This window comes from Podarcis vaucheri, assembly GCF_965113315.1.
Source record: "Podarcis vaucheri genome assembly, chromosome: 5".
NCBI classification, from domain to species: Eukaryota; Metazoa; Chordata; class Lepidosauria; order Squamata; family Lacertidae; genus Podarcis; species Podarcis vaucheri.
The window spans coordinates 31,622,191-31,648,342 of NC_138763.1; the positions used below are offsets into that span (position 1 = coordinate 31,622,191).

General features: G+C 41.1%; 1 protein-coding gene across 5 annotated transcripts in view; it reads left to right on the plus strand.

Annotated features, from left to right (window-relative positions):
- The first annotated feature begins 6,087 nt into the window (after positions 1 to 6,087).
- CUL3 (cullin 3) overlaps positions 6,088 to 26,152 on the plus strand; it is a 44,217-nt gene continuing 24,152 nt past the window's right edge. For 2 of the 5 annotated variants that reach the window (XM_082224943.1, XM_082224945.1), the window contains exons 1-2: positions 16,506 to 16,613; positions 23,417 to 23,614. In XM_082224943.1, coding sequence (XP_082081069.1) covers positions 16,521 to 16,613; positions 23,417 to 23,614 — 291 coding nt within the window. In that variant the 5' untranslated portion in view covers positions 16,506 to 16,520. Of the gene's footprint in view, positions 6,545 to 16,505; positions 16,614 to 16,732; positions 16,869 to 23,416; positions 23,615 to 26,152 lie in introns of those variants that run through there. The other 3 variants (XM_082224944.1, XM_082224947.1, XM_082224946.1) reach the window with 3 other exon arrangements.

Sequence of the window (26,152 nt, forward strand, 5' to 3'; positions counted from 1 at the left end):
CTCCAGCTGTTTTGGGACTACAACTCCCATCATCCCTAGCTAACAGGACAAGTGGTCAGGGATGATGGGAGTTGTGGTCCCAAAACATCTGGAGGGCTGAGTGTGCCTATGCCTGCATGGGGTCAGAGCCATTCATTATATGGGGTACCCAAAAAAATGCCACACAGTACTGCAGAAGGAAGACAATTAAATCATATACATTTTTACTCAAAAGAAGAAGAGTTTGGATTTGATACCCCGCCTTTCACTCCCTTTAAGGAGTCTCAAAGCGGCTAACATTCTCCTTTCCCTTCCTCCCCCACAACAAACACTCTGTGAGGTGAGTGGGGCTGAGAGACTTCAAAGAAGTGTGACTAGCCCAAGGTCACCCAGCAGATGCATGTGGAGGAGCGGAGACACGAACCCAGTTCCCCAGATTACGAGACTACCACTCTTAACCACTACATCACACTGGCTCTCCACAGTAAGCTCCACAGCGGGTGGCCCTGTGGTCTAAACCACAGAGCCTAGGGCTTGCCGATCAGAAGGTCAGCAGTTCAAATCCCCGCAACAGGGTGAGCGCCCATTGTTCGGTCCCAGCTCCTGCCCACCTAGCAGATCAAAAGCACGTCAAGTGCAAATATATAAATAGGTACCGCTCCGGCGGGAAGGTAAACGGCATTTCCGTGCGCTGCTCTGGTTCGCCAGAAGGGGCTTAGTCATGGCCACATGACCCGGATGCTGTCTGCAAACAAACACCGGCTCCCTGGGCCTATAGAGCGAGATGAGCGTCACAACCTCAGAGTCATCCACAACTGGACCTAATGGTCAGGGGTACCTTTACCTTTAAGCGCCACAATGCTCAAGAGATCCTGCTTCCAGGTAGGTATGTACAGGACTGCAGTCTAAATGCATTTGTTAAACAATATATACTTATATACCATTTTCTTAGAACAATTGCAAGATAGCACAAAATGGAGAAAATGAAAATAATTAATGTGATAGGGAAGAAGAACTGCTTAACATATTGCAGGGATCACCAATGTGGCATTCACAGGCACCATTACCTCCTATAGTACCTATGAAAGATCTTAGTAAATATCCACTCAAAAATATTTTGCTCTTCCTGCTCAGTTCCTGTTTGCACTGAGTCAGTTTCTTCTCCATTGAACATATCCCTTAAACATGTACACACTTTACTGGAGGCCAGAATTGGACACCCACCCTCCCATCTCTTCTGAACTGAAAAGACGTGCAAAGAGCTTCTCTTTGTGATTGTGTGTGGTGGCGGCTGCCTTTCCCCTCATTGATGGGACAGCTGATGGGGGGCATGTCCACACAATTCTGTAGTCCTGTCTTTTTGTTTGATTTAGTCATATGCCATTTTCCCACAATGAGCTTACTGCAAACATTCAAAGCATCAACATACAGAGCACTTGGAAACATGCAAGATACAGAAGATGATGGTTAAATTAAAAGATGACAAAATTCAACCATGTGGCGGAAACAGTATAAATTCCATATTACAAAAAAAAAAAAACACCAACCCTTAACAATCTAGTCTTAAGTACATAAATACAAAGCAAAACAAGTCAACCGACAATTAAGTTTCTGGTACTAGTCCAGCTGTATTCCAAGCAGCCTGGCTTAAATACAGTTCAGAGAGTAGATGGCATCCGCTTGCTAAGATAGGGCAGGTATTGTGCCGTAACCCCTGACCCGCTGGTGCCCACAGCACATTATCAAAATTCCAGTGTGGAGGCAAGCTGTCTAACAGCTTGTTATGTTGATGCCTTTTTTGGTGGCACTAATAAGAGCATGATATGCAATCTCTGCAAAATAATACTTATAGTTCTACTGCATGGCATACAGAGCAGTTTCAGTTGAGGTGTGCCAATTTGGTGTGACCTGTTGGTTGCAATATACTGTTTGTTTACTTTCTGCAACTGTGATTTTCTATTTGTGTGTATTTAGGTTTTGAGATTTGGATCATTGTTCTTCCACTGGTGGGTCAGGCGTTTGAAACAGATCATGTAGGATATCCTGGCAATTGGGGGGTTGTGCATCCACACCTGCCCAATGATGTTGTGGGTAGGTGTATACCAAGATCACAACCACTACTTCATTCTTGATTCACCTGGGGCATGTGTAGGGAGGAAGAGGTATGGGTAACCTAATCAAGGGGAGGGTTTTAAAATGTGTACCAAGTAACCACACCTTCATGGACCACAGAATCTAGAATTTATCTAGGCTGAAAGCAGCACGCTGAGGACAAGAATGAGCAATTCTGGAATGAAAATAAAATATATTGTTGCGCTACAAACAGGTCAGTATGTACACAGCCGAAAAGAATGTGCAAGGTCACATAAACTGTGGAGTCACATTCCCTTAACATAGTTTAGCTAGACCTTTGCATCCATAACCCATCAACCAGAGTAATTGAAGGGTGGTAAAGGGTTGGAATTGCTCCTGGTCTTCCAATGTATGCTTATAAGTTATGAGGAGATTCTGATTCACATTTGTGATAACAAACAGGAAACCTGGCAGAGATAGTTAGTTATTATGAGTTATTTAAAGCAGACATCAGAGGTGTGAACTTGAATATGCACCCTCAGATTCAAATAACAGGAAGCCAGACTTTGTATATGTGTAATGAACAATGCTCAGTTACAAACACTCAAATATACATTTAAGTTCAGGCAAAATAATGTTTTCACTGCAGTTAATGCTGCACATGTGAATAATATGATGCATACCTATCCATCTTCACAAGCCTGAAGGCTGCTTATTTACAAAGTTCTTATTGTCTAAAATAATTGGTAAAGGTAAAGGTAAAGGTACCCCTGCCCGAACGGGCCAGTCTTGCCAGACTCTGGGGTTTGTGCGCCCATCTCACATTTATTGGCCGGGGGCCAGCGCTGTCCGAAGACACTTCCGGGTCACGTGGCCAGCGTGACAACGCTGCTCTGGCGAGCCAGAGCCGCACACGGAACGCCGTTTACCTTCCCGCTGGTAAGCGGTACCTATTTATCTACTTGCCCCCGGGGGTGCTTTCGAACTGCTAGGTTGGCAGGCGCTGGGACCGAGCAGCGGGAGCGCACCCCGCCGCGGGGATTCGAACCGCCGACCTTTCGATCGGCAAGCCCTAGGCGCTGAGGCTTTAGCCCACAGCGCCACCCGCGTCCCTTAGAAAATAATTGGTACTGGAGCTCAAATCTGCTGTATGTCACTCTCTCTGCCTTGTACAAAAAGCTGGCCTTATCATCTCACTCTAGTTTAGCCTTCCACAACATGGTACCCTCCAGATATTTTGAACTACAGGAATACAAAGTTGATCACTGGTGTATTCTTGACAGCCTACTGACTGTTACAGAAGTGACTTTCAACATAATAGGTTATATGGCTACAGTGCATTGTATCCAATGTTACTCCTACTCTGAGTAGACACATTGAAAATAATGGATATGACTCACTTAGTTGGGTACAACTGGTATAAACATGTGACTTCAGAGGTTATATCCAGTAGTGGACTTTGGGCTCTGAAATTTCAGTAGCAATGTTAAAATTTGGTGCCCCCCCCCACCTCTCATACTCCATTCTACCTCATTGTTGTGGTGCCCCCTGCAGCCCAGCACCCAGTGTTGCTGCACTGATTGAAATAAAACAGCCTCTGTTGTATCAGTTGCTAAAACCCTCTTGAAACCTATTTGCTATAATCATGACAAACTGTAATTTTTGAAAAAGGGCCTTCATATATCAATTCCATCATTTCAAATTTCATACCATCTCCAAAGTGTCTTAGCACTGATATATATCTGAAACAGGCCTACAATCCTTTATCATTTCACTTCATTTCACAAATTATCCAACTCCAAACTGACAAAAATATGGATTTGCTGTTGTTCTTAGCGACACCATTCAAAACATTTATGAGAGTCTTCTTTCAATACTGCAAAGTATTAATGTGCATATGGAGTAATACTGTTGACTTCCAACAATTTTCACATTCTGAATTTCAATGCAAGTTTCAGCCCTCTTAAGTTCCCAGTCACTGAAAAAAACAACAACAACATATGCAGCCATGTTGGTCTATTAGGGAAAAAAGTCCAAAATAGTACAGCAGTACTATTTCCTGACATTTTGTTTTAATAAATGTATTACCATATTGTGGATTTCAATTTGCACCTGGCACTCAATAAATACCTCATTTATCTTTAGACCTGAACTTTTTAGCTCTATACTAGCATGTTGAAATGAATAACAACCTGTTTTTTCAGTCTCAGTATAAAGCCTATTGCAAGCATGACAAATGAAGGCAAGCTGACCTGTATATATGCTATATGTGGTTTCTACTTACACTGGATGAAATTTTGGTACTTTATGATATTGACATCTGTGAAACATTAATGTTCTATGGGTGTGATCATTTAAATTTTGTGCAAAAACAGGAGAAGTTTGAAAAATAATTTGGGAAATGTGAATGAACAAATAGCAGTAGGCAGAAGGCTCAAGCAGACATGATGAGAGTGAAGACAAAGTCCTGTTGCATCCATGGAAGCTGCCAATCAGAGTTTACAATTAAGATTTATACCCCTCCCTTTGAGCATGCTATCCGGATGGCTTATCATAAATTATTAAAAACACTGTAAGATAATTCATAAATAAAAATAAGCTAAACCTGGAAAATTGGTAAAAAGTAGCATTAAAAATACTATCAAAACAATCAGAATAAAACAAAACAAGTTCACTTGAAGCTGGAAAAATCAGAGTGGGCACCAGGTGATCCTCTAAAATTAGGGTGCCACAATTGACAAAGTCCCTCTCCCTGATGGGCTCCCACAACATCTTTAGATGGTGGAAAAACCTGGAGAAAGGCTTTTGATGATGATCTCAAACTATGGAGAAGTGCATTTGAAGCAGATGAGGTGCTCCTCATTGTTCCTGTGCAGGATGAAGTACATGGAGCCACATGGGTCTTTTCAGTGGTAGCCCCCTCCACATGGAGGTTCCCCTCTACGGAGGACCCCTTCTATTTAGTTTCAGGCAGCTAGTTAAGTTACACCTTTTTAGGTGGGCATTTGGAGAGACCTGATCGGATAAATTGATTAGTTGCTGCTGCTTTTGGTAAATTGTTATTTAGTAAATTGTTACGCAGCTGTTATTTTAAAGGTTGTGTTAATTTATTGACTTTATGCATATGTGTGTGTGTGTGTGCATACACACCCACTGCCCAATAAAACATCTTGCCTTTCCTTTTCATGGGATTAATTCACCCAGTCACCTGCACGGGCTCTTTTTGCAGCTCCTTCATCTGGTTTGTATTATTCTGTTTTCTGTAATTATCTTATGGTAGACAAGCTAGAATATTGTCAAGCATTTTCAACAGCTAAAATAGAATATCGTTTCCTAAGTATGCCTGGTTGGGGAAAGTTTTGTTTTTTATTTGCTTATGCAACACAGCTGTATCATAACTAATAAAAGTAGTGATGCCTTGTGGGAGACCCTCCAAGTGTTGAGCCATCCCATCCCTCAGCATCCCTGACTACCATCGATGCTGAGAATAAAGAGTCTGAGGTAACCCAAGAGCCACAAGCACCCGTCCCAGGTTCTACGGGATAAATAGCAGCAGCAGCAGCAGCAGCCACGAATGTGTGTGTGTTTTACATGAGGGCCCCGCAGAAGATGCGCCATTTGGTCCACCGCCAGCCAAACGCCCTTGGCCAGGTACTCAAGGCGAATTGGGGGGGGGCGCTCCAAACCTCCCGAGTGATTTCCTAAGAGAGGCCTCCAGGCAAGCAACGGGTTAAAAGCGGGTTTAACCGAAACAAACGACCAACCGCACTACGTGCAAACCCGAATCGCCGCCTCCTGCCGCCTGCGTAGCACGTGACAGCTAAATCCACCCACTCGCCGCCACCTCCGCGCCACCACCCGCCAATCACCAGCACCGCTCGCTCGCCCGCCCGCCTCCTCCAGCTTCCCTAGGGTCAGTGGGAAGAAAGACAACACTCCTTAGCTCTCCAACCCCCCCCGCCCTGCCCCGCGCGCCTCCTATTATCGCGGGAGCCGTTTGGAGCTCTCGCGAGACTTGGCGGCCCCACTCCGCTCCCCCTTCCTCCCTCCTCCCCGCCGACTGCGCTCCTCCCCTTTCCTCCTCCCTCCCCTCCTCTCTCTCTTGCGCCGCCGCCGCCCCCGCCGGATCTGTCTGTGTCTCTGCGTGAGGGGAGGGGGGGCCTGTTCGGCCCTGCGCACTGAGCGATGTTTGGCCGCCATCGCGGCGGAGAAGGAGGAGGAGGCGCAGGAGGCTGAGGGAGCCGCCGCCGCCACCGCCGCCGCCGCCGCGTACAGACGGCCACTTGGGCCTGCCTCGCCTCAACCTCGCCTCTCCGCCCGCCCTCGGAGTGAAGGTCGCCGCCGCCTGAGGGGGGCTTCTCCCCGGCCCCGTTTCCCTCTCCCCGCCCCTCAGGAAAGGGGGGCTCCGCTCCCGCCGGGCCCGAAGATGTCGAACCTGAGCAAGGGGACCGGCAGCCGGAAGGACACCAAGATGCGGATCCGAGCCTTCCCGGTGAGTGAGGGAGGGAGCGAGAGGGACGTCGCGGCGCCGGGCCGGGACCGGGGCCTGGCGGCGAGACGAGCCGCCGGCCGCGGCCTTGCGTGCAAGGGAGCCCCGTCTCTTCGTCGCCCGACCTGGCTTGTCACAGGGGCGTCTGTGGGGCGGCGGAGGGAGCGGGCCGCGGGCACTGAGGGGAGGCCCTCCGGGGAGCCCCTCAGGAGAGGCTGTCAGCGGGCGGGGAGCCCAAGTTCCCGTCCCAGGAAAGGGAGAGGCAGGTTAGAGGGCCCGGCGGCCCCCCCGCCGCCGCCCCAGGAAAGGGGCTCTGGGGAGATCGCGGCTTTCCCCTCGGGCCCTTGACAATGGCCTGCCTAGTACAGCGCCTGTTATTAAATAATAAAAATAATAGTGGCAATAAATTGCGTGAAGGTCTTAAGAACACACATATACACACACACTCGCCCGAAGAGTCCAACGTCATACTAGTTCTGTATCAACTTCAAACTTGTTGTGTTTTGTGTTTGGTTTTTTTTTGTCTCGCCAGTATCAATAAATGAAGCTGAATATTGTAAGGATTTTGACACCGGGCAGTTTTTATGACATTCCCCCCCCCCGTGGGGTTGTCATACGTGGAGGGAGCATTTTCGAGGTGATTTGTAGCATAAATTACCTCATACCTTTCCTGACCGATAGTTGTTTCAGCTGAAGATTGAAAGCCAATGGACACCCAAGATGAAGGCCTGGGTTTGTTTGTTTTTTGTAACGTGTAAAGTTTTTGTTTTAAGGATATCTGACTTGCTGATTGCCAGAGTACTGGAGTGTTTATACACATACATATATGCTTAAAAGGAGATGTTTGGTTGTACGTTTTTTAGGCTCGAGCAAAAGTTTTTGTTGCGTTTGAGTCAGGAAACTAGTGGCAAATAATTGTTGCCTTCACAAAGAAACTGGCTCTACCTGTTTATGTGAATGAACTAACAACTGTCACCGTCAGCATTTGATCAACCTGCAGTTCCATTCTCAAAATTAAACTTGTATTTATATATTTTAAGTTATTACCGCCCGATCCTATTTACTCAGAAGCCCAATTGAAACCATTAGTGTTTTCTTCCAAGTCAGCATAGTTAGATTAGGAAAATTAACTCTGCAAAATAGCAACAAAACTTGCTTATTATATATTTACCCTGTTTTTCAGCTAAGATTGACTCCCTGAATGACAATGTAATAGATTCTGAAGATAAAGAGATCTGTGTTTTTAAATAAAGTGCTGTGTTCTTAGGAGCTGTTGAAAGTACAACATGTTAGTCAAGTTAATTTTGAAATGTCTTAAAGTTGGTTTTGGCTGCCTGAATAGCAGTGGGAGATGCTATCATGATAATCAACAATGACAGTTGCTTACAGTGTTTTACAATTATTCTCTAAGTAAAACATATATTACAAGTGTTTCTTGAAGCCTTTTAAATTTGGATGATGAGATTTATGCATCAAACACTTGGTTGTATATGGGAGTTGAACAGATTGAGAGAAACAAAGTTTGCAGTCAGGGTAAACATTTTTCATTTTCCTTTCTTGCAGATGAGCCTATAAAATGTTAGTGGGTGAAGAATGTTCACACAGCCTTCTAACACAAAGTAGAACATTGTTTTCCCTGTAAAAGTGTTTTTTGTTAGCAGTTGTCATAATTGTGGCTCATTCTAGAAAAATATTTTAAAATAGCTATATTTAATGCCTACTTAGTGGGGAGGGTATATAGACATCATGAGCTGAAGATAATTAAAATAACCATTCTTAAAGCAAACTAACAGTAGTCTTCAACATTTTTGGACCTGGTACCGGCCTTTAACTCAAAGATGTATTTGGGGACCCAGTTTCTTTGTATTTTCCCCCTTACTACATATGTGTGCATGTTTTTATATGTATGTACAGTGGTGCCCTGCAAGACGAATGCCTCGCAAGACAAAAAACTCGCTAGACGAAAGGGTTTTTCGGTTTTGTGTTGCTTCGCCAGGCAAATTTCCCTATGGGCTTGCATCGCAAGACGAAAACGCCTTGCGCTTTTTTTTAAAGCCGCTTGAAGAGGCGCAGTTGTGACGGACCGTGCTTCGCAAGACGAAAAACATCGCAAGATGAAAAGATTCGCGGAACGAATTATTTTCTTCTTGCGAGGCACCACTGTATTGTGGTAGTGCTGCATTTGCACCCTACCTTGGATCAGACTGATCTGGAACTGAGTCCAACCCACCAGTTGGAGCTAATTTCTAGACAGGTTTATATACAGTGGTACCTTGGTTTAAGAACAGCTTAGTTTATGAACAACTTGAATTAAGAACGCTGCAAACCTGGAAGTAGCCGAACATGTTCCGCTTCCTGTTTAGTGTGTTCCATTTGTAAATTGAGTGCCCCACTGCTATGGGAAAGCACGCCTTGGTTTAAGAACGCTTTGGTTTAAGAACAGACTTCCGGAACTGATTAAGTTCGTAAATCGAGGTACCACTGTATATATAAACTGCCATTCTTTACCATCCAACTTCCAGCAGCAGCAAAACAAAGCGAAAACAACAAAACCTTACGTTTTTACCTTGAGGCATACCTTTTCATGTTTTGGCCTGGAATGGGGAGGGGGGAGCATATTTTTAACTCAGCTCTTTAGAATATCGTGGGGAAGGGTTGCATCTAAATAATTTGACTGAAGGCTGTCAGTAGGCAAGAAGTTGCCACTGAGCTACCGATAGAAGCAAAGATCTTCAGTACATGGGTACTAAGCATGGTGCAACTTATTCAGCAAAAAAGCAGCATTAGAAAATCAAGAGGAATGACAAAAAGATGGATGCCCACAATTCAGAGTTGAATTATGGGGATAATTAACCACGATCTACACTAGTTTATACATAAAGTATGTACAATGTAGTATTGATCACATGCTGAGACAACCTTACTTAGTCCATATATTGACTTTGGATTGGGTTGATGAAAGTTTTGAATTTGTGCTAGTGGGTTGTAAAATTTTGTGGACAGAATTAATTGTTGCATAAGTAGACTTGCATTTGTGCCTTAACCTTCCTTTCCCTTAAATAACACCCCCAACCTGTTCCCAAAATCCACTCCAGAAGGCCTTCTAGCCTTCTGTTCTACTTGTGCACAAACAGCATACAACCCTGTGAGAGACCCCTAATAAAATCTGATGGGTTACACTTAATGACCTATAAAGTGCTTTCTAACCGACTTTATCATTCATAGGGGAACACACTGAGAGAAAGCATATTTTTCTTTGGGAGTTAAGGGATCAACTGACCTAAGTTCAATATAGTAATTGAACAGGTCGTTATATTGATTACAATATCTGCTTTTTAATTCAGTGCCCGTTATGTGATCTTAATGTCTGTTAAATGTCAAATGAAGTAAAGTAGGATATCGATGTAATAAATAAAAGTTATTTTGCTCCAACAGAAATTTGGACAGATTCTGAAAACCTCTCCCCTATAGCAAAGCAATGCAGTCTCAGAAAGTTTAGGAAATGGTTGGGGCAACATCCAACTGTCCTTCTACCAAGAGTGATTTTGGTGTCCTAGCTCAGTTTCCCAACCTTTTCCTGACCATGGCCCTCTTCTGACCTTGTTTCCTTCCTGTGGCCTCCCATGGGTGTAGCTGGGGGAGGCAGGGGGCAGTTGCCCCCTCCAATAAGTAAAAATCAATATAAATATGATGTTCTCCACCCCCAACAAAAGACTGCCCCCCTAACAAAATCCTGGCTATGCCCATGCCCCCCTCATCCTACTGGTAGAAAGGTAGCTATTTAAATATTTTGTTTGTAAATAGAACATGTTTTATTTATAATTTTTATTATTTATACAAAATGCAATTACATAAAATGATAGGAACATAATGAAATGTTGTTGAAGCAGAAAAACATAGAATCATGGAGCTGGAAGGGGCCCCAAGAGTCATCTTTCTAGTATAACACCATGCAATGTAAGGATACTCAGCTAAAGCATCCATTACAGATGGCCATCCAATCTCTGCTTAGAAACCTCCAAGGAAGGAGAGTGCAGAACCTCCTGAGGAAGATCCATCTCCCACGTAGTATAAAAAGTAAACAACACTTATCTGACCTCAATTATTTGACACAGGAGAAAACCTACAGATAAAAGTCCAAAAGGCGTGCAGGGAGTTCTGTATATAGGAGAATTTTAAAAATCAATTTCTCCTGGTGCAAAAAGATCTTGTCATCTGGAGGAGCACTGGCTGCCTAGATAAAACACTATCCCCTCCACACCCTTACCTGGGAATAAGGCCCACTGAATTCAGTGCAACTTTTTCTGAGTAGACACTTAGTTATTTACTAGATGCAAGTCAGCAGTACCAGATGATTTCACTCGGCTATGCGCTGGGGTGGATTGCACCCTGCATCTTGCAGAGTCAGGCCCAGCACTGGCAGCAGCAACAAGCAGCTCCAGCTCACCCATTGCCACACCACCACCGCACTTACCTGACCTGGGGATTTTGGATTGCGGGCTCTACTGGTCAAAATTGGAGCCTCAGTGATCGCCCCCTCTCGCCGGAAACAATCCAGGACTTATCCAAGAAAACACACATGGCAAAAAGGAGCTCTAGGCCCTGGTGGGCCAACCCCTTACCCGCTTGTGATTGGCGAAGCCGATAGCCAGCCGATCAGAACTTTTTTTCTTTTTTAAAAAAGGTTTCCCCCTCCTTCACTTCTCACATTCCTCTCTGGCCTCCTAGCCTCGTGCTGTGTCCTCCCTTACACGATTTTCACCTGTGGCCCCCTTGGACTATCCTGGCCCCTGGTTGGGAAACACTGCCCTACAAGCTTTCCTTCTGCACCCACCTTAGGCAGTGACTTTAGTGACAGTGGTAACTTTTCCCTGTAGGGTAGGGATTGTTAACCTGGTGCCTGCTGCCAACAAATGCTTTTACCAGTGCCCTAGGGCAGAGGCCTCAGACTCTGTGAAATGGGAGTCAGTGTGAGGTGGCCACCTTGTATTTTTTTCCTGGTGCTGAGGATTGCTTCCTGTTGCTATTGGACAGAGACAGTATCAGTGTGTTTGTAAAAAAATAATATTGTGTGATCTCCACAGTAAGGATTAGCAGGACATAGATGGCTTCCCATAGTAAACATAAGGATGTCATGGGTGGTGATCTCCTATTGTGTGTTATGCCATGCTCCCCATGGCAGCCATTTTGTGTTATACCACAACCTCACCCCAGCAGTTGATTTGTTATGGGAACCCTCATCACTCTTTCAAAATTCAAAAGTTGTCCTCTGGTCCAAAAAAGTTGGTGATTCCTGCTATAGGGAGTGGCCAAGTCACACAGCAATAGATATAGGTATATTGTTTAAGTTGAAGACTTTGTGTCTTACTTAAATATTTTGTAAACAAGGACACTGCAAAATATTGCAGATTGGTGTAAACATATTTTATGCAGAAGTTCTACTAGAAGGTGACAATTCTGTTTTTGAGCCCATTGTTCACTGCCTAATCCCTTTCAGCCTCTTTCTTTGTGAGTTACCCAATAGCCTACTTCAGGAGATATATTTGTACTTTGCTTCACATTTTCAGTTTGAATAATGATGCATTCTCTGTTTGATAGAGGTGGTGGCCAATTCATCTAAATGAAATTTCAGCAAGTGTTTGTTGAGTTTCCCAGTTGGTAAGTGATGCAGCCTTGCAATTCTGAACCCCACATCTGGCTGGAGGGAGTTAGAAAGAAATAACAATGGCTCTTCAGTAGGGAAGAGCTTCGCCAGCAGAGGCACATAATCTGCCATTGAGGGACCCTGCTATGCCTTCATATACTTAGATCTACCACTGGCGGTCTTTCTACCAGTGGTCCCAAAATGGGAGTTTCTGGGACAGGACATAGGCAGCCTTGGATTCAAGGTTCTTTCATTCATTCGAGAGGTCCTAAATTGGATCCTGTATGTCTGGTATTGGTGTAACTATTTCACACACACTAACAGATCAAAAGAGAGGTAAGTCCACCACCACCCCTTCTGTTCTGGCTGGTGTGTTTGTTGGCAGGATTTTAGAAGTGCTGATAGATTCTGGAACTTTGCACACATCCCCATCACATTTAAGGTTGAACTCCTAGTCACAAACTAATCACAGGCCTTGTATTTTACTTGCTTGTTATGGTGGTGGGGGCAAGACTTCAGTGTGCAGTATGAGGGTATTTTTGTTGCAATTATTATTGTTCTGTCTCGGGGTGGGTTACAACAATTTAAAAATACAAGATTAAAATATGTTAAAGCAAATTGCTGTTGATAGAATAGGTGGGTCTTAAAAATAGAGTTCTGTTTGAAGCATGTTGTCATTATAACACTCAAACCTGTGCTCAGTCTGGCATTTTGTCCAATTAGATAATGCATCTGTAATAAGGTTTGACAAAAGGTGCTTTCAGCTGCTTTCAAAAATCTCCATACTAAAAAAATCACTTATTTTATTTCAGAGTTGTCTGTTTTTCAAGAACTTTTCCCATTTGTTATAATTGAGACTATAAAATTGTGCTAAGCTATATGTGGTGAAGCAGCCAAGTATGTTTGTTTGCATACTTGCCCCATTCACAGGAAGCAAGAAGGTCTACTTTTTACCCCCGCAAAATGTAGATGCCAGGAATCGAACTTCCTACACACTGCTGTTTGGAGAACTTTTGTCACAGTCCTGGCTCACATTGGAGTCAAGCTTGGCGAAAAGAGCCTGAAGGGATGCAGGGTTCAGGATGTAAGGTATGGGAGGAGGTAGAGTTCAGCTGCTTTCAGCTATAAACTTTTTGCTGGAAAATGTAGATTCTTATCACCATACATTAAGGCAATGGATGTAAAGATTTTTTTTTGTTCCTGTCATGTCTTGTGTGGCCCTTAACAGGAGCCCACAAATCCTAGTTTACCTTAGTAGGTCACATGCATGGAGGTGTAATACTTGACATTGCACTGTACCCTAAGGACCAGGAAAATTATCTGCTGCCCTTTCCAGCTTCAAACTTGCCACAGTGGAGGAAAGAGTTGTTCCCACTTCAGGCCCCTTGGAAGCACAATCTAACAAGCACAAGTTCTAGCCCTCCTCTTGGGCTTGGAGTTGGAGCTGAATAGGGGATTTTCCTTGCAATTGCATTGTTTTTTGGAGGGCCTCTGGTATAGCACAAATGTGGAGATAACTTCTCCCCTCTCCACATCCCCAGCTTTAAACTCAAGAGAGTTTAAACTCAAGGGGTTTGTGTATGTTGTATTGTGCTTACAAGAACTCATCATGATAATTGGAATTGTGGACCCTTGGCAAGCCTCAAATGTAAATATATAAAATTCATTTTCATTACCATTATTTCTCAGTTATCAAGAAACCTAAAACATTGATAATGAAATTATGGCTTTGGGGTTGAAGAAGTCTTAAAAAGTGTAACTTTGATCATCTGCATGTCCAGAGATCTATACCCAAACACGCTCTTCCTGATTCCTGTTATGGAAGTACATGTACTTTATTTGTATCTTAGTGTTTGGTTTATATCCATTTCTGTGGTGGGAAGCAAGAAAATACTTCACATGTATTACTTTTATTTAGAAAAGCCAATAGCAGTCTCTGTGCAAAGCCAAAAAGCAAACTTTGCTTCCTTGAAATATTTCTTCTTGCTATGGGCTTTTGATAAGTTAGGGGGCTATATTGGGAAATATAAAGCTAGTGTAAGTGCTGAAGTTATCAAAGTCTTCCTAAACTTATTTTAAGGATTATAGAGAAGTCCTGAATCCTAAGTTTAATGAAGAGTAACGGAACAATGAAGAAGACAAAAATTAGAATGACACCTCATAATTTGGGATTCTAATAGTAAAGACAAACATAAGTGTGATGGAACTCGTTGAAATGCATATTTACTGCCATGAAGAGAAATGTGTTTTTACAGCAGTAAATGTTTGTTCAAACAATTTGCAGCAAAATTAAAATATTACATCTGTTTTTATTGTAAGAACAGGGTGAACAGTAAATACAATGGTACAGTTTAGGATCATATTTTTGACAAATTCAGAGTTTAATAACCAGTTGGAAAGCAAAGAGAAATTTTAAAATGGAGTTTAGTTTTGAAAAGGCATAAATATATTTATTTAATATGAGCATATTAACACAGGAGAGAAGCAGATGCACAACTTCTGGCTTATGTGTTACCTTTATCACACTTGACAGTTTCTCCATGCTCCATCACAACATGTAGCAGTGGCTATCATATGATTTTTTCACATTTAAAAAAGAGTTTCTACATTAGCTCCACCTGTTCCTAATAATAGCAGGTGTTGGCAGTGGCATGGAAAGACTTCATACCAGAAAACCATATGATTAGTCATACTGCATGTTACAGCATCAACATGCAAAAGCTGATAATTGGTGATAATTTACAACTTTCCTCTTCATGAAAAATGTAATGTCTGGATTGGCTCCAGAATGTAACTAATAACTAATGAAAAACCACAGTAAGGTTTTATAAGTATATCTGAAGAAACTCAAAGAAATTGAATTGACAGTTACCCTCAACAGGAAAAATGACAGAATTTATGGAGACTGGGGTACTTCATAGTTACAGAGAATGGAGCCTTGCTTAGATATAGAACACCAATGAAGGTAAGGCAAAAATCCTTGTCAGGATAACAGGAAAGTGTGTTTAAGAATTCTTGGATAATCTACAGTCATTCAAATGATGACAATCTGATTACATTAGTTAATCAGTATTGGACTCCAGAATTCATGAGACAGTCGTACAGTCATAGGAGACTAAAGAGCAAATGGCACTAATGTCTTAAAAACAAAAACAAAAAAACTGTGCTTGAAAAGTGATGAAACAAATAAACTTGTAAGTTCTCATGAGAATATGGAATATTACTTGTCAGCATGGTATTATTGTTTAAGAAATTTGCATACCAACCTAAGATGTACTACTCTAGTTTCCTTCTTGAGCAACCAACTGGTTTAATAGACTAGAACAGGATTTTCCACACTTGTGTTTCCAGCTGTTTTTGGACTACAACTACAACAACTGATCTAGTGAGATTAGTGGTCAGGGATGATGGAAGCAGTAGTCCAAAAATAGCTGGAGACCTAAGTTTGGGAAACCCTGGACTAGAGGAAAACAGCAAAGTTTCGGATGTGGTCTCATGTGATACTTTGATTCAGGAGCAGTTGTTGAACAAGGTGCCGCTAAAGAGCTTGTTTCCAGAGCCAGTCCGGCACTTTTGATTCAGTGGAGAGAGTAGGTGATATTTTTTCCTGATTCCTGTCTGCAGCCACGTGAATCAGCTTTAGAGAGCAGCATGTAAGGGGTGAGGGGTGGGAACTGGTGAAAATAATCTACCCCTCTTCTTCTGTTAGTGGATGTATCTGCGGGTTCAAAACTCCATCTCACTCAGTATGCTAGCAGCTCTTTGGGATCTCAGGTAGAGGACTTGTTAGCCTGCTATATGATCCCTTTTAACTGAAAACATCAGGGATTGAATCTGGATCCTTTTGCATGCAAAGCATGTCCTACATTGCTAAGGACATTGGTTCCTCTTCAACGTGCTGAATCTGCATCCTCAAAATTTGATCCAGAGGGCTGAAGAAGCCTCCAGAGCTGATTTTTTGGTGTACAGGAAGAGGATGTGCACAGTCCTGGATACAAGCTTATGTATATGTTCTTTCATTTTACAGTGAGGAAATTTTGAAAAAAGACAATATAAATGGTAGACGCTTGCATTTCTAAGCAGTTACACCATTTACAGTGTTTTGTGGCTCACTCGGTGTACCTGAATCTTCCATGTACATCACTGAAAATAATATTGTCTGCACTGAACTTTGGGTGGGGGGGGGGGTAGATGAAGAAACCTTGTGGTGGAATCTGGTTGCAAGAAATCTTTGAATTTCTTTAAGAGATAGCTCAACATTCTAATGACATCACAGACTACTCTTGTGCCCCTTGGTAACCACATTAGAACATTGAGTTTGTGTGTGGTGAATAAATGAAGGCAGTTTTTGTAAAACTATTTAAAATACTTGAAAATAATCCTTTCAAAGGATTCTTAGAAAAGTGTTATAAAGAAAACACTTCAGAGGTAACAGTGTATTATAAATCCTTCACTTGAGAAAGAAACTTGTAGTCAATGTGAGGTACTGCATATTGCCTACAAAGCAAAACAGAATTTTGCAGAAGGGTTCCATGACCTGTTCACTGGTGTGATGTGTTGCCAATTGATTCAGAGGCCCCTGAACTTCGTTTTTGTGGTAGTACAGTTTCTCCAAGTTACTTGCATGTATTTCGGCAGTGGTGGTGGTAGGATGTCCTGTATGTAGCTGCTGGGCTTCTGAAGGTAATGCATGGCTATGGGAAAAATTAAACTTAAAATCCATCTTTTCCAGGGTTTGATACCCCTATTATTTGGCCAGGAATATACTGGCTTTCTATAGTGATGTTGATGAGGCTTAACCTAAGTGAATGACCATACCTTATAGTGCTTTTTGAAAGTGTTGGTTAGTAGACAACCAGGGTGCATATTTCCCAACTCATTGAGAGAAAGTGGAATACTTTCAGTTATAATTTTAACTAAGCACCAGGCTCGTTTTATTCAGAAATGAGATGCTTTATTGAAGCAGATGATAAAATCAATGTTGAGTACTGATAAAAGGAGAAACTTCAGACTGATTGCCTGTAATGTTACCATGTCTGTTTACATCGATCAGTGCTGGTGAATTTAGAAGAGGTGAGAATGGTGAAATGTGAACTGACTCCTCATGTAGCAGGCGGTATGTGCTACAAGAGTAAAAGTTTAGGAAAAGGAAATTTTCAGAATCTTTTTTAAAAATGCAATTCTCTCTCTCTTAAATCATTCTTCACATTTTGGAAGTTGCTTGTTATTTTAGCAACATAAACTGTGTTATGTATAACTTAATATACCCTAGAGTTATCAGTTTTTGTATACTGAAAGTTCAGTTTATGGGACAATAGTTACAAATTATATTTGTTTTTAAAAGTATTTGATACAAATGGAGCTACAAGCTGTTGAACTCTTAAGAAACCAAGCATCTCTTTGGTTTTTCTGCTTTATGAGAATTAGGTAAAAAAACAATAAAAACAAACTAAATTATTATTTATTTGGAAAATTATTATGACTCCCATTATTAAGCAGCCATAAGGCATTAATTTTTGTAAAAAGGACTGAGAAAAAGAGGAGAAATGGAACAAAACTCAGGAAATACTTTGAAATTTAGTTAGTCTCAAGTTTTTGCTATCACTTTCTGTTCTTCATAGTTGTCTTCCTATTTATCATGGACTTCTAAAGACTGAAGGTTATCCCAGATTGAAACAAGCTTTTATCCTTTCACATGTCAGTTTATTTCTTGTTTTAATGTATATCCAAACATAGACCATTTTCATCAACACGCTGCCGAAGATGGTGGAATCTGAAGTAGGTGAGAAGCAAGAGAAGTCAGAGGCTGTGTTGTGCAAAAGGCCTTGCCACCATGTTACATGAGGGATAAGCTTGGCAGAATCCCAGAGTGCATTCCTTGGCCAAATACTTGAAGATGTTCTGTGCTTTGCAACATTTGAAAGTACCTTTCCCTAAATCTGCAGCCTGTTTTGTAAGCCAGTCAAATGCAGAAACAGTGCTATCATCATTTACATTTCTACCTTTGAATCTTGGATCTGACAGTTTTGCAACAACATGAACTTGATGGCAACAAAATTATGTTGCTCTGTACTTTATCCCACTCCTTTGAAACATAGTGAAGAGGACAGAAACAAATCCACCAGCTATGCCAACAAGAGGAAAGCACAATCAAATAATGCATTGCCTCCTTTCTTTCCTTGTGACAATGGCATTGCCCTTCCAGTATTGGAATGCACCTTGCTCTTGCATTTGAAAATTATACTCTCAGTATACTACTCAGGACTTGCTTGTCCTCTAATGTACAGGAATTGTGATGATCTAATTCTGTACATAAATCTCTTTTTGTTACACAGTTTTAGAAATAATTTTGGATTAGTGAAGTATGAATGCCTCGTCTAAAACATTTTGTTCATTATTCTAAAGCAAAAAAATTTACAAGCCAAAAGAAATTAATTCTGTTGGGAACCTACCCCCAAAGGTTTCAGAGGTTCAGGCTTTCGTGTTTAATTTTACTGTTTTTTCTTGGGCTTTCACATATGTCGCATGTGCTCATATACATAGCAGAAAATAATGTCTGTTCAACATTTGTTTTATTTATACTCTGTATCGGAAAATGTGCATGTGCACAGCCTGATTCATGCCCATGTCTGGTTAAACAGCCTATTTTCTTAGTCTGTGTGGTAACGTCATTTTTTTGCCATAATACAGCTTTCTAGGGTTAACACTTGACTTCACCCCGGAGGCACACTGCTGTCTCTCAAGACAGATGGATGCCAACAACAACTAAAGAGGATCTGATCACTTAAATATATGGTAGCTCAACTCGTTGATTTATAATAAAATAATAATTTTGTGTTATATCCATGTGTCTGCTACCCCTCACCTCTCTTCCTCTGGCGTGGTCATGCAGAGGTTATAAGAAGCATTTGTTTCTGCTTCAACTAACCATGGTTTGTTATGTCTGAATAGGGAGCTACAATGCAAGCCAGGATTGTAATCCATTATTTTAAGTTTTTCTGCTCAGATTTAACTATGATTTAAATTAGCCACAGTTCATCCCAGTATACTGACCTAGACAAACTGTGGTTGGTTAGGTGAAAACAGAAGCAGTTGCTTCCAGTCTCCTTTTAGGTGAGTTAAGGGGAGAATAATTCATGCACTCATGGCTCACCCAAGCACATGGACTTCTGTTTCAGTGTATTTGAAGAAGTATGCATGCACACGAAAGCTCACACCAATAACAAACTTAGTTGCTCTCTAAGGTGCTACTGGAAGGATTTGTTTTTTTATTTTGTTTCGACTACGGCAGACCAACACAGCTACCTACCTGTAACCAAGCTCATTATTGTAGTATGAAACTTAGCATTGTGTCAGAACCCAAGCTATCGTGTGCAGGGTTTTGATTTTTACAACAAACAGTACAACTTGTTTAGCACATTAAGATTAAAAGTACAGTGGACCCTTGGGTTGTGAACGTGATCCGTGCGGGAAGCACATTCACAATGTTCGCAACCCGCAGCGCCATGTCTGTGCATGCTTGGGTCACAACTTGGCGCTTCTGCGCATGCGCGAAGCACCGAAACCCAGAAGTAACCCGTTCCGGTACTTCCGGGTTCAGCGCGGTGCAGAACCCAAAATCGCGTAACCTGAAGCGTCTATAACCCGAGGTACCAATCTATTTACTTTCTTCACTTAGGTGAGATATCGATCTGTCCTATCTATCTATCTATCTGTCTGTCTGTCTATCTGTAGCATAGTGTTTGTACCTTGCTTGAGTTAGAAGTGGTGTTTTCTTTTTTACATATAAGCAGAAATAATAAAATAATATAATAAAAATACAGAAAGTGTAGACTTAGTTATGATATACAAGTGTTGATGTCAAATTGATCACTAGCTCCACTTGTAAGTGGAATAAGCCTCTGCATCTTTTTTTCATCCTTCCCAATTCATCCAGCACAGCATTAGTAGCCAGGAAATTTGTAACTGGAAGTCATTTCATACCTGCTGAAATAGTACTTCAGGGCAGTCTTGCTACTTTCTTTGGACTTTAAAACATTTGTTTTGTAAAAGGAATGGTGGTTCCTGGAAAAACAATGTCATGAAAGCTTTTCCTATCTGTATGTTTTAACAGTGAGTAGGGTATTGCTATGCAGTTTTGGTCCCACTTAATGCAAGCACCCGTCCTGCCTTTCTGCTATATCATATTGTCTGATTCAAAACATCTGTATACAAATGGGAATTGGTAAGTTAAACATTTGACCGGTCAAAACGGTCTTTGAGTTGACTAGTTAAATATTGACCCAAGCCATTTCCTTGGCATATATTTTCGGATAGACATGTTTGCTGCTGCTGAATTCTGAAGTAGTTTCTATTTGGCTCTGATCATTATACAAAACTAGAATGGAAACGGGTTCAAATTAATTGGTGGAAATGCAACAGGTAATGTGTCCAATATGAGATAGAGCAGGCAATCTTTTGCTAGATGGAATTTCCTTCAAATTGGGGTTGCATCATTCTGCTCTAAAATGCTTTTAAGAGGATGGGGAAAAGTGTAGTATAGAGTTTCTCCCAAATTTTAAAGTTCAAATTCAGTGTACTGTAGGGAATGCTTTTTGATTATAACTTTCCTGTCTGTTAAGGTCAGGCAGTAAGATTCTGTTGGGCCTCATATCCTCCAGAAGTTGAACTGTGGATGGATAGGATAGAGCCTCTTCTGTAGTGGTATTGCAATTCTGGAGCCAATTCCCTACAGAAACCAGTCGATCCTTCATTGTGTACTTTTAGCCAATCAGTGAAAACAGTTTTATTCTGACACATTTGGAAGCTAGCATGATGTGCTTCTTTGGCTATTCATAGAATCCTATAACTGTAGAGTTGGAAGAGACTCTCTGGGTCATCTAGTTGAACCCCCTGCTATGCAGAAATCTCAGCTAAAGCATCAATAGCAGATGGCCATCCAACCTCTGCTTAAACACCTCCAATGAAAGAGAGTCCACCATGTCAATTCCACTGTCAAACTGCTCTTATCATGAGAAAGTTCTTATTGTTGTTTAGTCAGAATCTCATTTCTTGTAACTAGAGCCATTGGTTCACATCCTACCCTCCAGAGCAGGAGAAAACAAGCTTGCTCCATCTTCCATGTGATAGCCCTTTAGAAATTTGATGGCTATTATATCTCTGCTGTTTTGTCAAGATACATTGGTGGCATAAAAGTTTTATTCATTTCACTGTACAACTTTGATTTTGTTAGCTTTTATCTTGACTTCCTTGAATTGGAGATTCTGAACTAATAATTTAAAAAGTGAAGGGACTCAATCTGTTCAGAAGTGATGCAGTAGCCCAGTTCAGATGATGGTCTTACTGCTTTATAAGGTGAGATACAAACAAGCCTCTTGCTGGTTCAAACAGTCCATTTGCTCCTCCCTTTTCAGCACACCTGAATGCAGTGCAGAAGTTTCTATAGTTTTCTGTTTTGCACAAACTGAGCACCATGGTTATCAGTTTTAGGACAAGCCAGAATCCTAAAACATGATCAAATCCTATCTTAATGCGTTGCCTTTTGATTTTTGGCTTTTTGGGAAGCTCAGTTTGCACCTAACTGCTCCATTCTTTCACCGGTTTTGCACATGGAAGAGCAGCAAGAATATGAGTATGTGTATGAATATCTTACATGTTATGGCTTATTAAAGCCAGGGTTTGATTGCGTGTACTGGGTTCATTGGGTCAAGTTAGACTTTTGGCTTCTTCTGAAACTGAAAAGCATAGCTTCCTACTTGTATGAAATTGCAATTTGTGATTAACTAGGGACTTCTTGGTTCAGTTGCTGCTTGGACAGAAAGCTTGATTATATATTGGCTTAGTAAGATGAGAGATGGTTCTCCAAGATATCTAGCTAGACTTTAAAAGTTTTTTATTATAACCTTCATTGTGCATGTTTTAAAAAATCTTCCAACTTTGCAGTCCTAACACATAATTGAGGACAGCATTAGTATTGCGAAATGATCAGTGATTTAGAATCATATTGGAGATTGAACTAGTAGGCTACTCGATAGTATAGTGATGAGACAGCCATTTCAATATGGTTTTGAAGAGTAATGCTATTAGTATTATTTAAATTAATTGGAAATATGCCTAAAACAGCAGTGAGGGATTTCTTTAAAGCATCAGGCTATATCTGAAAGTCATTGTAGGTGGTTATGCTTATTATTAACATATTTATGTATTACTGGAGTATGAATGATGACTATTAACTGAGGTGTCTGAGGATTTTTGCCTTAATCTATGGTTTATCATTAAACAATTGGGTTTCATACATCAATAAAAAGCCCTCCTGTTAATTTCACTTACCATATGGTACTAAAGCATTTGTAAAGCATTACATTAATGATTTGTCCAGGGTTATACCTTTATTTGCAAGGTATAACAAGATTTACTACTAATCTCGCATGTGTAAATTATCTAATATGTCTTGCTTTTCTTACTTTGTTACCCTACTTTTCAGCCAAGGTTGTTTCCCAGATAAATAGAGTAGTTGATAATGTGAAAGTATAAAAACATTTAGCTTCTCTTTAAGTGTATTTGAGACATTTATATTGCCATAGGCATATTTCAGTAAGCAAAAAACAAATGATTCAGCAGTGACTCAGATCAGTAGCTTTTGTTACACATTGGACTAGTAATGCACTAACAGTAAGCTGAACACCTGATCGCACCAGCAGTGCAAGGCTCACTGGTAATATGCATGATAGTGTGGGGGAGGGGAAATTGCAGTGATACTTAAATATATTTCCCGCGAGATCCTATTGTATAGTGAAACTGAGATGGTTACTTTTGCATCATAATTACTCAGTGATTGATAGTTTGTAGCTGAATGTGTGAACTGATTCCTCTGGAAAAGGTTGTATTTGAAGTAAGATAAAAGTTCTGTGTCTGTGATAGCTTATGTTTGCAAGACAACATCAGTCATCAAGTGATAATAAAACACGTGTGAATCAGAGGTGTGTGTTGCAAAGAAGAATGTCTGATATCTTACAGAGTTTTGTGCAGTGTGAAGATCTGTTAATACAAACTGCTGGAAAATTAGTCATGTATCTGGTATCGGGCTTGACTCACCTGTCAGCTTGGAACAGAGCTTCTGATAATCACATATATTTGGGGTTATGAATGTGCAACAGTTTTGAAAGGGAAATAATTTTGAAACTTCCTAATCAGAGTAGTTTCTGAATTAGTATTTTTCTTTGCCTTTGCAGATGACTATGGATGAAAAATATGTGAACAGCATTTGGGATCTTCTGAAAAACGCAATTCAAGAGATTCAGCGTAAGAACAACAGTGGTCTCAGCTTTGAGGAACTCTATAGGAATGCATATACTATGGTATTACATAAACATGGCGAGAAACTATACACTGGACTACGAGAAGTGGTTACTGAGCATCTCATAAACAAGGTATCTACGTGCAATCAACACCATATGCAAATTGGAAGCAAATGGCTAAGGTTCTAGAAGAAACTCATTTCTACTTAAGGCATATGGCTGTCCTTAGAGAATCATACACAATGTTCTGGTTACATTATGATTGTTTTCCGCATGTTAGCAAATGCTAGACAAAAATTATAAAATTTAGCTTCTTGCACTGGGACGTTCTCTTCAGACACAGTGAAACTTTTACTAGTAAAAACTATTTATAAATCACTTTTAATATGTAGAAAGTTTTTACAGTCTTTCTCGTGTTTACATTCACAGCTATGTTATTCTTAAAGTAAGCCATATTAATTTTACAGGTGAGACTGAGACTAAAAATTATTATTCGCCAGAAAACAGAAACTTCTAATTTCTTTTCTTGTGCATGTAGGAAGAAGCATGGGAATCAGAACAGAGGCCACTTGTGTTTATAATGTCAAATCAGTTTGGTGTTTCATCTGAATGAAATCACGTTTCATTCAAACCCCCCAAAATGTAGTTTTCCCACAAACCAGGATCCCAAGTCGGGATTTGATCCTGGTTTGTGGGCAAACTATGGTTTGCCAAATTTGTATAAAATGATGAATGATTGTTTACTGCAAACCAGAAATGAAAGCTTCTAATTTTGTTCCTCACATGGAACAAGGGGGGATGAAATGCTTGAGCCCAAGACTTGCAACACCAAACCTGATTTGGCATATTATTTGAATGGAACTATTGCCGTGGCTTGTCATGAAGGTGAGCAGTGTGAGCCGGCGGCTAGACACTCCCCTTTCACTTCTCATGCATATGCAAATAGTGTAAAGGTTGCCACAATTTTCAACACATTTTTTTTTTGTAATGTCTGAATACAAGAAACAGTGATTCATTCAAAACACAATTAGTGCAACAGCTCAGGCCTTGTTTAGACCTTACATTTGAACTGGATGATTGACTTGCTCAAGACCACATACTTCATCATTCCTGGCTAGCAGGACCAGTGGTCAGAGATGATTGGAGTTGTATTCCAACAAACAGCTGGGGACCCAAGTTTGAGAAACCCTAATTTAGTGAAACCTTTCATCTTTCACAGGTGTTGGTTCACACTTTATGGTTGGTGATGGAATAAAGCAGAGAACTCTTACCCTTGGGGACCCGGGGCACATTTGGAATAAAAAAATGACTTCTACTTCTAAAAGAGCAAAATAGAGACAGAACCACAAAATGCTGTAGGCACACTCACCCCCCTCCACTACAAAAAAAATCTGTGAGGTTCAAGGCGCCTACCACAGCAACTGCCATGCTTGTTCACAGATAGAAAACTTTTTACACTGTTCTGAACAGGTGGCAAAGTCGGTGTCTAATTGTGGCATGTAATTAAATGTGAACATATTAAAGGGGGCATGTTGAATGTTGGAGGGGCCGAGCCAGTGCAACCTGTTTCATGCATTATGGATTTTATAGGGGATATTTATGAGACCTACTATGGGCGCCATGTGAGGTACCGGCTGTCATACTAGTGTCCATGTTGGTGCCCCTGACATAAAGACTGTGTCACAGAAGTAGCTGTGGTGAAAAAAAGTGGTTGTCTGCTATTGGGTCTGGAAAGTGTCATCTACTAAAGTTGATTTTGGTGGTCAATAGCCTAGTGAATTAGAGCTGTCTTTGCCCGTGGTGGTGATTGTGCCACCTGTTGATACTGACTCAGCTTTGGGACTGCTGCAACTAGTGTGAATGTATCATTTTGGGTAATGGGAGTTTCAAGACCTATTGCTGCAGAGGTATGGTTGGCTCAACTCCATGTCTGGATCGCATTCTACTTGTGACAGTAGTGATAGGAAGCAATCACGAGGAATGGATTGCTGACACAGCTACTTCCTATGTTATCATTGCAGCCATTTGGAAGTGACAGGCACACTTGTGATAGTCTTTTGTCATCAGTCTCGTCTTGTTTGAATCTATTTCATTTAGTTCAGGGGTCAGCAAACTTTTCCAGCAGGGGGCCGTTCCACTGTCCCTCAGACCTTATGTGAGGCCGGACTATATTTTGAAAAAAAATAATGAATGAATTCCTGTGCCCCAGAGATGCATTTTAAATAAAAGCACACATTCTACTCATGTAAAAACACACTGATTCCTGGATGATCCGCGGGGCGTATTTAGAAGGCGATTGGGCTGGATCCGGTCCCCAGACCTTAGTTTGCCTACCCATGATTTAGTCTTTCCCGAAAATGACAAACTATATTTAAGAATACAAGGACAGATTTTGCAACTGTATATAAAATGCACTCAACCTCAGATATGCATGTTTTATATGTGTTTAGGTTGCTGCTATTGTCAGAAAAAAAGATAGAAGCAGGAACACCAGACAATTCAGAAGCACACTTGGCTATCTTTCAGAAGCATTTCAAAACCTTTATTGTTTAGGCCTGGATTCAGAGATCAGGGCTAAACTGACAGAGGATTGAAGAGTTTTTTTAAAATATAGTGTTTTCTAGTTCTTAATTTTTGTATTGTTTCATTAATTTAGGAGGGGAAAGGTTG